The following is an 11,803-nucleotide window of genomic DNA, read 5'->3' as shown; positions in this document are numbered from 1 at the left end:
AAACTGAACTGATTATAATGTTTTCTTAAAGCTCTATTTATAGACTAGCCTAATATCAGCTAACAGTTACCATTTGTACACCACTTGCAGAAAATTTGAATTTCTTGTAACTGTTCTCGCACTTCTTGCTTGATGTTAATTTCAAAATTTAAATAAATAACCAACTATCAAATGATCTAATTTAATTTAAAATAGATATAAATATTATATATAGGAACATTACCAAATAATTAATTATTTCTTTTTATAATTTTCTTATAAAAATTATATTTTGTCTAACAGCAAGTAATTGAATTTTCTTAATGTATGAAAAGGACAAGGAGCAGAGGGGGGAGGAGGGGTTTGTTTGAGCGGCCAAGAGGGTTGTCCGTCAGAGGGAAACAGGTGTGGGCAGCAACCGTAGTGGCGATTCGCCCATGGGCACGGTGGCAGCTGAGTGGGCCGTCCATCCGGGCGAGGAATCGGTGATCGTGGAACCAACCCATCTAAACACATGACTTCATCTGCTTATCTAAACACGTAAATTTGATTAGATACATGAATTTACGGACTCATCTAAATATGAATTTAATTAGATAATCGGTATAAAATGTCATAAATAAATCTTGTTATAAATATCTTTACAATTAATATTAAGTGGTGAAGAATAATGCACTCCAAAAAAAAAAGTAAAGTATTTTTTAAAAATTAACTTATTATTAAAAATAAATTAAAAAAAATAGAAAATAAAATATCATGAACTCTAAATTTTAAAGTATAATAATAAATTCTAAATTCTAAATTATTGGTACCAAATATAATAAGTAAAGAGGTAAACAGAAAACATTTAAAAATGAGCTAAACAAAATCTCTTTTCAATTAAATCCTATTTTTTTTCCAATGAATAATAGTTTAAATGTGATAGTCTTCTCATATTCACTTAAAAAGTTGCGAGTTTGAGTCTTCCTATTTTCGATAAAAAAAAAAACTCCTTTTTCCATAATTTCAAGATGTTTATTTTGACAAAATCTTCTATCATTTTTCTTTTTTAAAAAAGACCTTTTCAATGATTTAGCACAAAATTAGTTGTTCATCAACGAAAGAAAAGGTGAGAGGTAGTGACAAAAAAAAAAAAAAAGGGTGAGAAGAGGGTTAAACGACAAGTCGTGAAGTGTAAAGGTGAGAGTAACAGGGAGCCACAAAACGGCAACCGTCGGCTAATAACTGATGCCGCTACTTTGAGTCGGTTTCGTTTTCCATCATTCAATTTCGTCTCCAAGGACCAAGCTTCTCTTCCTTTCGCTTTCACAGTTTGCAGTGTCACTGTGTCATTCAACATAACCAACTTAACTGCCCAATGGGTCAGTGTTTTATTTTTTTCCTCTTATTTTAAAATTTGGTCTTTGATCATGAGCTGTTGATAATATTAAAAATCCAAACTTTATTGGTTTGAATTCGCTTCCCAATTTTTCCGTCACTTATTTTTAGGTTAAAATTTTGTGGCAGAGGAGATAGAAGAGAAGATGGAGGAGATGGAAGGAATGGCATCAATAGCATTGTTACCAAGTGGTTCTTTATCGGGACACTTCATCCAACTTCCCCATTCTATCTGCTATGGTCTTCATGGCTCTGGTATATTATTATCTATAATTTTTTTAATTATTTCTTTTTGAAGTAATTTTCAATTTTGTGAATGTGTTTAGGAAGACTGAAATTTGAGTTTAGGTACTATTGAATATTAGTTAGAATATAAACCAAAAAGTGATACTTTAATAGTTTCCTCTAGTGCTAGCAAATTGAATTTCTTTGTGTGTTTGCAATTATCACTGGGTTTCAAGTAACCTTGAAGTAACGGTTGAGTTGTCTATGAAGTCAGAAGTTCAATCAATAGAGCCACTAATGTTTGCAATAGGTTAGACTGTCTACATTACACGATTCGGGTGCAGCTCTTCCCTAAACTCTATGAAATGCCAAATGCTTTACAGCGAACCGCTCGTTAATCTAATATCATTTGAGTTTGCTTGATGAAAAATGAGGCACAGACCTAGATCATGCCATGAGATAAATGTAGGGTCTAAATCAATTGCACCCTTTCATAGAAATAGAGCCAGTGTTGGTGATTAGTCTGCCTTTCTCTTCATTGGATTGGGGATTATCATTGGAAATTTTCTTTCTAAATGCGCTTTAGGTAAACGGATAGCGTGTTTTGACAGCGGAGTTTTGTTATTTGTTCTGTTTTAGATTGTATACCATTGAATCTAAGCTGAATTACTTGCTTCTTATTAAAATTGTCAAACTTAAACTTTAAACACAGCTTACAACTTTCATTATCCTCCCTCCAACGAGTAACTCTTCCCAGAATCGCAAAAGATGTTGAGTTGGATTTATTTTACACCTTGTTGATTTATTTTATGTTGATTACTTTCTCATGGTCCTATGTGAATCTATAGGTTTTTTTTTATGTACATTCTCAGTTTTCTCCATTTAATATGATTACTTACGTGTTTCTCTTTTCCAATTTTTTCTACGGCGTAAGAATTGCCTTGTGAAAGGGAATGCAGTAGGGGTGAGGATTATCGCCTCATCAAGCTTACAATCACAGATTTCAATGTACTAACCATGACTTCTGTGTTGTTTATCTTTAGCTGTTCATCATGCACTTCATTGCCTGTTTGGTTTTGTTGAAACAGACAAAGAAAGAACAAGTTACTATTGTCGAATGCAAAGGTCATGATGCTGCTCGGTTCAATAGCATTGATCATGCTCATGGGTAAGGCATGGTGATCTTTACATTATATACTACCAGGGTCTTTTTTTTTTAAATCATATTTGATACCTAATCAGTAAAATTTTTATGGTAAACAGCCAGAATAACGGTATTAAGATGAAAGTGAATTTTCTTAATCGGGTAATCGTGTTGGTATTTGTTCTAGAGTATAGTGCAGGAATTATTGGACTCTACTAGGATTAACTATAGTTAGATTCTATGAATGGGGTTTCTCTTCTAGACATTCTTTACATTTACAAATCGAAGTTTCCATTCATTTTGATGAGTATTACATGATGACATCTTCAATTCATTGTTTTGCATTCACCTTGTAACAGTTGGGAGAAGGATGTCACAGGTATGGTTGGACAGAATAATGGGAAGAAAAGAATCATGGTTTTTTTCGAGTGCCAGACATTGAAAGCTGATAAAGCAGCCGAAGACCACATAAGACAGTTCATGCCGAAATTAATGGGGCTGGACGCCGTTGGTATGTCAATGTGACTCTCACCTAGTAGTAGTCTCCTGTTTGTTTTATCACCTAGTAGTAGTTTCCTGTTTGTTTTATGAAGGAGGGGAGCTTGGTTTATGTTGTGCCAGGTTTAAATATATCTGCATATTTATATTTAATATCATCCTGATAAACTCATTTTGATTATATTTGACTGCGTTCTAGGTAATTGCCAGACCTTTTATAATATGTGGTGCATTCCTTGCCATTTCCATGTTTCGGTTATTTTCATTTTTGTGCATACCAAATTGAAGAAAAAGGGCAGGGGGCAATGCCATACTTTTTCTGCTGTTAAATCAACTATGGCATTTCTCTTCTTGGAATCAATTTTGTTAACAGAAATCTACATCATAAACCGTGCGAGGATATTTTGATGCTACCTTCATGGCATGTATTTGCATCCTGACACATGGCTTCCTGATAGAGTTTTGTAAGGTTATCTTGCAAATGAAGGAACCTTGCATTCTTTTGAAATGTTAAATCGCCACTTTCAAATAGCAGTATCAGTTTAAGACATTTCCTTTCACAAGTTCTGCATTGTTTAAATGATTCCTCTTTCATTCTTCCATCACACATTTTGTTTGGTGATTTCCATTGTGCAGTTAACATTGGAAGGATGACAATTTCTGGGTTGGACTTTCGAAAGGACGAAGAAGAAACTGAGTAGAAAATTTACTGCAACTTGTTAAGCAAATCACCTACTTTAATCTATTTAATGTGAAGGTTACAAAGTCGTTCTCTATGACCATCCACCATTTTCGCTTCCCCTTGAAGGCTTGAAATCAGTCGAAACGAATCAATTACTTTTTCCTTTCCAATCCATTTAGGACAGCCAAGTGTTACAATTCAACTCTTTGTAAACTTAACGAATCACATGTAGAAGTCATATGCGTTATTAGTGTGCACTTACGTCGGAGTCTAAACAGCTGTTTTGATTTATATAATTTTGATAACTCATTTAAGCATGAATAGTTGAATACTTGATAAAGGTTCAACGCAGGCAACGTGAGAAAGAAGCGTGAACATGGTTGTTCCCCAATGGCAAATTGGCCTTTTTGAATTGTATTAATCAAGGCTACTAGAATCTTGTCTGCTATATCATTGACTCACATTTTCTCATAATTTAAAGCTGCGCATCAAAACAAAGAATATGAAGCCTAAGAATATACTTAACTCCTCATAACGATGGTTGGGTTTAGCAGAGTGAGAGGAATGAGAATGATACTTAACAATTATGAATTAAAGAACAACCAAATCTACCAGCCGGGTACTACAGATATTCACACAGCAACAAACATTGTTTCATGGAATGTCAGAGTTCACAGTAACAAAGCCAATATTTTGATTCATTGTTGAAAATTTTGTTCATACACTATCTATCCTTTGTAGGAAAATGCCAGCATGTGTTGACACAGCAGCAGCATCAATCAAACTCAATGGTTTAAATTTAATTCATATAATGGCATATTTGACCAGAAATTTTTACCCGATGAGTATTCCAGAAGTGCGTTCAAACCAGTACATCATGTGAATAGGGAATGCCAATCTGTTCAAAATAATTGAAGAAATGTCATATTGTGAGGACTTCAAAGTAAAAAGTAGGCAATCCAAGCATTCGTACACCTTTCAGCGTATTCTTCTACTCTTAAGAAATTATTGCATACTCGTAGAGCACTTTGGTGGATTACGCTCCATCTATCGAGATATCAGTGTTCTTTTTTATGGTAAGAATTGTATTTTCATTTGAAAGTTATTATATTAATAGATGGAGAATAATCAACCTAGATATTAAGTGCTCCCATAAGTACCCAATAATTTCTCCTTGAAACTTTGCTTCCTACTCTCTGGTAAAATATAGAAGAAGCTTCTTGACTTCCACTTGTGAAGACTCCTCTCAAACTACCAAGTATCTTGTCCATATGTACCATACTAAAATCATGAACTATCAAGCATCCCTAAAGGGCGAACAGGCTTTGTTCTTGATTCTATAAAGTGGTTTCTGTTAACATGTGTGATAATAAAAGGAGGAATTGGCAACTTGCTTTTAACATGATTTTTACTTGAATGTACCAAGAAATTATCTTTAGAGAAGTCAAGACTTAATTGATCCCCCATACTCTATCCTGTAGGGAATTTTTGAGGAGTCAAACTACGGGGATTTTATACACAAATTACAAATAACAAAATTAAAACAACCACTATTCAGGCACACCAAAATTAAGTTGGAGACAAATGGATTTTGGGTGCTCAGTATTCAATACTGGATCACAATTTTCTATAAGCTTAGTTGAGGATTTTAATCAACTAGATAACCTATGAAAAAATATTTAGCTGTTTAGCTCAGTTTGTTTTAATGAAGCCAGTTGCCGAAAATTCCAAAAAAGATTTTCAATCTTAGCGTTCAGTTTTTATATAGAAAAGAGAAACGAAAACTAAACATAAGAAAAACTCATTATTTTTAGGTATGAGAAAATACCTGAGAATCATTACAATCTTAGTCCTTCTCAGATGCCTCTTCTGATTCAGATAATGGTAACAGGGTGCAGATCCCAAGCATGTGCCCATTAAGGCAAACATAATACTCGATGCAATCTTCATATGAACCCAACCTGCAACTAGCACTTTGCGGGATCATGTTAGCCTGCAGCATGCTCCACAACTTTGCCTTACAATAAGGGCAAACCTCTGTTGGATGGAGCCTGGCAGCCTTGTTATTAAGCATCCTCCTTACATTCGAGGTCGCAAAAGACTTGAAAATTCCACGGAAGAATCCTAAATCCCCTTCTTCACCTTGGTCAAGATGTTCGCAAGGATCAGACACATATAAAACATCATTTCTGCACTGTGGTAAAAGAAAGCTCTTTCCTGATGTTCTAGAAAACCTAGTCCGATATACAAAGTGACCGGGGATCTGAATGTTTCTGAACAAACCACCTCTCTTGCATCCGGAACAGTACGTAAGCAGCTTCCCTAGGGGCCTCCAGTTTCCGTCAATACTATGGCTTCCGCTTGATTGCAGATCAAGCATCATCTTAGGAGCTCTTGTTCGACAAAACTCCTTCCACAGTACTCGCTTCGCAAGATCATCGAACCATTTGCACACACATGACAGAGTGGCAATTAACTTGGGGTTCCAATTCAAACGATGAAAAACCAAGAATAACACATCTTCACTTAAATGCCCCTTGGTGCATTGACAACTAGCTGAGTGTACACACCTATATTGCTTTGTCAGAATCATTTTCTACACCTGCGAAAGCTCGAAGATTTTGAAGTTATTAGTTTATAACAACTCTTATTTGTCATGCTTTAGGTTATTCATAATTTGACAACCTAGAAACCTAATTTCTTAACTAGTTACATCATGGAGAATTGGAAACTAAGAGAACCCATACTTAATTGTTCAGGTAAAAAAGTTTAGTCCATACATTAAGAATTCACCTCATCACAGGCATCTTCATAAAGTACTCAAAAGTTGATTCAAGAAAAGGAAACAAAATCTTCTACACAAATTCAAATGCGGAATAGGATTTCGGCGCGGACACTTACAAGAAAAACTCGATCAATAAAGGAGCTCCGAAGAGAGGGGGTTGTTCAATTCAATTCATTTCAGTTCAGTTCAAGCAACAGCACTTCAACCAAGATCAGCCTTAAAAATTTCTTCCAAATTCAAGCACCTAGGAGCTCAAAAAATTCCCCAAATTCCGCATCTCATCTATAAAAGCGGTTAACAAACAAAAGAAGATAAATTAACCACAGTAGCAACAGCTCAACATTACATAACAAATGCAAATCAAGCTACATTACAGAACAAAATTCTTCAACATGTTCATTACACACAGCACAGTCAGTTACACAAGAATCCCTTACTAAATAGACAAAACATCCAAAATGATCCATCACTAGATTTCACAACAAACCACACTCTAATTCTCTAAATTTACTAAAACACCCTCCATTCTCCTTTTTTTTTCCAGAAAGGAAACCAAAAAACGAAAAATGGATCAGAAGAAGTTGAAAACCCCCAAATCTTTTGAGAGAAACACTTCCCTGCATGCAATTGATAAAAAGAACAGCAAATTCAACAAGCAAAAAGATAGAAAGCAACTAACTTTGCTTGCAGAAAGTTGCAACAGCAAAAGGCTTCAGTAGTTTTCAGCTTCCAGCAGGGGCAATTCTGTCCAGACAAAAGAAAGGAAAGAAAGCACAAAACAAACACTCAAGGGCAAGGCATAAAAAATGTAGAGAAAGAAAGGTTTAAGAAGAAGAGAGAGAGAGAAAAAAACAAAGGCTTTTGGGTTGGGTTTTGCATTGTGGTTATGAAGCAGAGAGAAAGAGAGTGAGAGAGTTTCAGATATATTGAAGTGAGGAGTAATGATATAATGACAGGGTCGGTAAAAATGAGTTCCGTGAATGACAAGTGATAAGAGGAAACGTGGCAGTGAGTCCAGCTGGCAGTGGAGAATGGTTACGTGGCATTCGTGCAATGGAAAAGTTTATTGTGCCGCCCATTGTTTTCACCGTTCCTTAAAAATATCAAAATTCAAAAGCTCACTCTCTACACCTACATCTTGGTTCTTTTATATTCCCTTTAAATTTAATAATTGTTTTAATAACTATATGTAACTAAAAAGAGATTATTAACTTAAAGAGAGAAATAAGAACTAAGTCCAAATTTTTATTTCCTTCCACAGTGTTGGTGTGAAACTCGGCTAACTGAGAGAAAAGGACCGAAAAGTATTAAAGAGAAAAACTAGAAGTAAATGAGTATCGTTGTTATGGATAAGAATGAATGTCCATTAAATGGGTAATTCAATTTTTCTATGTTAAAAGGAATAAGTTTTTATGTTGAAGAAAATTAATAAGCTTTGAAAAAGTAAATTTTGTTTGCCTATAAATATATGTACGAGGCAAATGAACGATACACAACAACATCAATAACAATTTTCTCTCTCTCATTATATTTCTTTTGTTACCTCTTCCTTATTTATTTATTTAATTATTTTCATAACACGTTATCTGCACGAGATTTTGATCAATTTTTAGGAAGACTTCAGGTAATAAATTTTTATTATGTCGAAACTCTTTCATCTTGAATATAATGCTTTTGATATATCTGGATACTATATGCTAAAATCCATCTTGATTCAATGGATCTTGGAGATACCATTAAGACTGAAAATACATCCCAGAAGGATAAAGTCAAAGCCATAATTTTCTTTCGTCGTCATCTTAATGTATGATTGAAAAATGAATATCCCACATTAAAAGATCCTGCAGATATGTGAAAAAACCTTGAAGAAAGGTACAATCATGTGATACTTCCTTAAACCCAATATGTTAGAGAAAACTTTCTCAACCTTCCATGCCTTGAATGTGCTCCTGTAGTAGCAATAAAGAAAAATGATTTAAAAATATTCTGAGGTAATTTCTTACTTTCTTGTTGTTGAACGCAACAATGAGTTGCTCTTAAGAAATCATGAAGCATGCCCAGTTGGCGTCATCCCATTTCCTGAAGCAAATGCGGCAACTTATAACTCCAGAAGAGGTAAATAGCAAGATTTTGATAACAAGAAAAATTATGGAAGGAAAAGAAATTATGTTCATAAGAAAGGATCTCACCAGAAATGGGATAAAGAAAGAAACAATTGGCAAAGTAAATCAATTGAGGATAAATGCTTCCATTGTGGTGGAAAGGGCCATTGGTCACGTACCTGTCGTATCCCAAGGCACCTTGTTGATATTTATTAAGCATCCTTGAAAAAGGATGACAAAGAAAAGGAAACAAATTTTGTTCAAAATTATGAAAATTACACCACTCATTATGATGTATCTAATTTCTTTGAGGATCTTGAAGGAAATATTGGCTATTTGATCAATGATGGAATAGTTTGATATGTGTATGTATTTGTTAAGTATTCATGTGAATAATTTTACTGTGCATGTACTTTTATTCATTTTATTATTATTATCATCATTTGTCTTTGAAGAAAAATGGCAAGGACACATTCTTAAGATATTTGCCTTGCGGATAGTGCAAGTTCGCACACTATTCTTAAAAGTGATATATATTTTACCCATATTGTGCCACAAGAAGAGTATGTTAATACTATTATTGGCTCAGGCAATGTGATTGAAGGCTCCGGAAGAGCTATAATTTTTTTTCCTGGAGGAACAAAATTTATAATAAATAATGCACTATTATCTACCAAGTCCCTGAAGAACTTGTTAAGTTTCAAAGATATTCGACGAAATAGATATCATGTTGAGACAATGAATGAGGAAAATCATGAGTATTTATGTATCATAACTCATGATTCAAATAAGAAAGTTATATTAGAAAAATTACCCTCACTTTCATCTGGGTTGTATTATACCAAGATTAGTGCAATTGAATCACATGCCATTATAAACCAGAAGTTTACTAGCCCAAATGAATTCATAACATGGCATGATAGATTGGGTCATTCGGGAACAACCATGATGAGGAGAATTATTGAAAACTCTCATGAACATTCACTAAAGAACCAGAAGATTATTAAAACTAGTGAATTTTGTTGTGCTGCATATTCTCAAGGGAAGTTAATTTTAAGGCCATCACCAGTAAAGATTGGATTTGAGTCCCCTGAATTCCTAGAAAGGATTCAAGGTGATATATGTGGACCTATTCATCCACCATGTGGATCTTTTAGATATTTTATGGTCCTGATAGACGCATCTTTGAGATGGTCACATGTGTGCTTATTATCTTCTCGCAACCTGGCGTTTGCGAGATTACTGGCTCAAATTATTCGATTAAAAGCATAATTTCTAGAAAATCCAATCAAAGCAATTCGTCTTGATAATGCTGGTGAATTTACTTCCCAAGCTTTTGATACTTATTGTATGGCTAATGGAATAAGTGTTGAACATCCAGTAGCTTATGTTCACACATAAAATGGGTTAGAAGAATCACTTATTAAATGCCTCCAATTAATTGCTAGATTACTTATGAGAACAAATCTCCCAACCTCGGTTTGGGGCATGCTATTTTACATGTCGCGGCACTTATTCGTTTGAAGCCAACGAGTTACGATCAGTTCTTTCCTATGCAATTAGCTTTTGGCCAGCAGCCAAATGTTTCCTATTTAAGAATATTTGGGTGTGCAATATATGTTCCCATTGCACCACCTAATTGCACCAAAATGGGATCTTTATTCATCAAACAACATACACAAAGAAGATCTTGAAAAGATTTTATATGGATAAGTCACATCCATTAAGTACCCCAATGATCGTAAGATCTTTGGATGTGGAAAAGGATCAATTCTGTCCTAAAGAAGAGAATGAAGATATCCTTAGTCTTGAAGTACCATATCTTAGTGCCATCGGAGCGCTAATGTATCTTGCTAATAATACGCGACCTGACATATCATTCGCGGTGAATTTACTAGCAAGGTATAGTTCCTTCCCAACCAGAAGACATTGGAGTGGAATCAAGCAAATCTTTTGATATCTTCATGGAACGGTTGATATGGGATTGTTTTATCCCTATGGATCCAAGTCACAACTAGTTGGCTATGCAGATGCTGGATACCTGTCTGATCCACATAAATGGAGATATCAAACAGGATATCTGTTCACATATGGTGGTACAACTATATCATGGAGGTATACGAAATAGACGATTGCTGCAACATCCTCTAATCATGCCGAAATACTAGCGATTCATGAAGCTAGTCGCGAATGTTTTTGGCTTAGGAGTTTGATCCAATATATTCTGTCATCATGTGGACTGATTGATCATAAGATAGCTCCAACTGTCCTGTTTAAAGATAATACAGCATGCATTTCTCAACTTAAAGGCGGATACATCAAGGGTGATAGAACAAAGCATATTTCTCCTAAATTCTTCTTCACTCATGATCTTCAAAATCAAAGGATAATTAATATACAACAGATCTGCTCAAGTGACAATCTGGCAGATTTATTCACAAGTCACTCCCAAAATCCTCCTTTGAAAGATTGGTACATGAGATTGGGATGCACCGATTTCGAGACGTTAAATGATGTCGGCAAGAGGGAGAGACTGTACTCTTTTTTCCTTGGTCAGGTTTTTTCCCATTGGGTTTTTCTTGACAAGGTTTTTAATGAGGCAGTCTCCACCACAATGGATTTTGTACTCTTTTTCTTTCACTAAAATTTTTTCTCACTGGGTTTTTCTTTAGTAAGGTTTTAACGAGGCATAATCCTAAATGGACATCCAAGGGGGAGTGTTGTGACGAAGATGCTATAGATAAGAATGGATGTCTATTAAATAGGTAATTCAATTTTCCTATGTTAAAAGGAACAAGTCTTTATGTTGAAGAAAATTAATGAACTTTGAAAAAGCAAATTTTGTTTGCCTATAAACACATGTACTAGGCAAATGAAAGATACACAACAACATCAATAACAACTTTCTCTCTCTCATTATATTTCTTTTGTTACCTCTTCCTTATTTATTTATTTAGTTATTTTTAGTTATTTTCATAACAAGTATTAAGATTATTATTACTATGGGAGTG

General features: G+C 34.6%; 2 protein-coding genes across 5 annotated transcripts; one reads left to right on the top strand and one right to left on the bottom strand.

Annotated features, from left to right (window-relative positions):
- LOC107622823 lies at positions 1,072-4,222 on the top strand. 2 transcript variants are annotated; one of them, XM_016324864.2, is made up of 6 exons: positions 1,072-1,340; positions 1,486-1,611; positions 2,516-2,589; positions 2,670-2,749; positions 3,085-3,236; positions 3,860-4,222. In XM_016324864.2, exons 1-6 carry the CDS (start codon positions 1,337-1,339, stop codon positions 3,922-3,924), a joined length of 501 nt encoding a protein of 166 aa, XP_016180350.1. In that variant the 5' UTR covers positions 1,072-1,336; the 3' UTR covers positions 3,925-4,222. The 2 variants fall into 2 exon arrangements, with proteins under 2 accessions (XP_016180350.1, XP_016180351.1); XM_016324865.2 differs by having other exon boundaries at positions 1,074-1,340; positions 1,468-1,611.
- On the bottom strand, positions 4,467-7,611 carry LOC107622821 (EID1-like F-box protein 2). 3 transcript variants are annotated; one of them, XM_016324861.2, is made up of 4 exons: positions 7,370-7,602; positions 6,807-6,972; positions 5,734-6,507; positions 4,467-4,803 (listed from the first exon to the last, which is right to left on the bottom strand). In XM_016324861.2, the coding sequence occupies exon 3, from the start codon at positions 6,496-6,498 to the stop codon at positions 5,752-5,754; it is 747 nt and encodes a 248-aa protein (XP_016180347.1). In that variant the 5' UTR covers positions 6,499-6,507; positions 6,807-6,972; positions 7,370-7,602; the 3' UTR covers positions 4,467-4,803; positions 5,734-5,751. The 3 variants fall into 3 exon arrangements, with proteins under 3 accessions (XP_016180347.1, XP_020970417.1, XP_016180349.1); XM_016324863.2 differs by lacking the exon at positions 4,467-4,803 and adding an exon at positions 4,816-5,380 and having other exon boundaries at positions 7,370-7,603; XM_021114758.1 differs by lacking the exon at positions 6,807-6,972 and having other exon boundaries at positions 7,370-7,611.

The sequence above is a fragment of the Arachis ipaensis genome, chromosome B10 (genome assembly GCF_000816755.2).
Source record: "Arachis ipaensis cultivar K30076 chromosome B10, Araip1.1, whole genome shotgun sequence".
NCBI classification, from domain to species: Eukaryota; Viridiplantae; Streptophyta; class Magnoliopsida; order Fabales; family Fabaceae; genus Arachis; species Arachis ipaensis.
The sequence above is the reverse complement of the archived record's forward strand: the minus strand, read 5'-3'. Positions and strand labels throughout refer to the sequence as shown.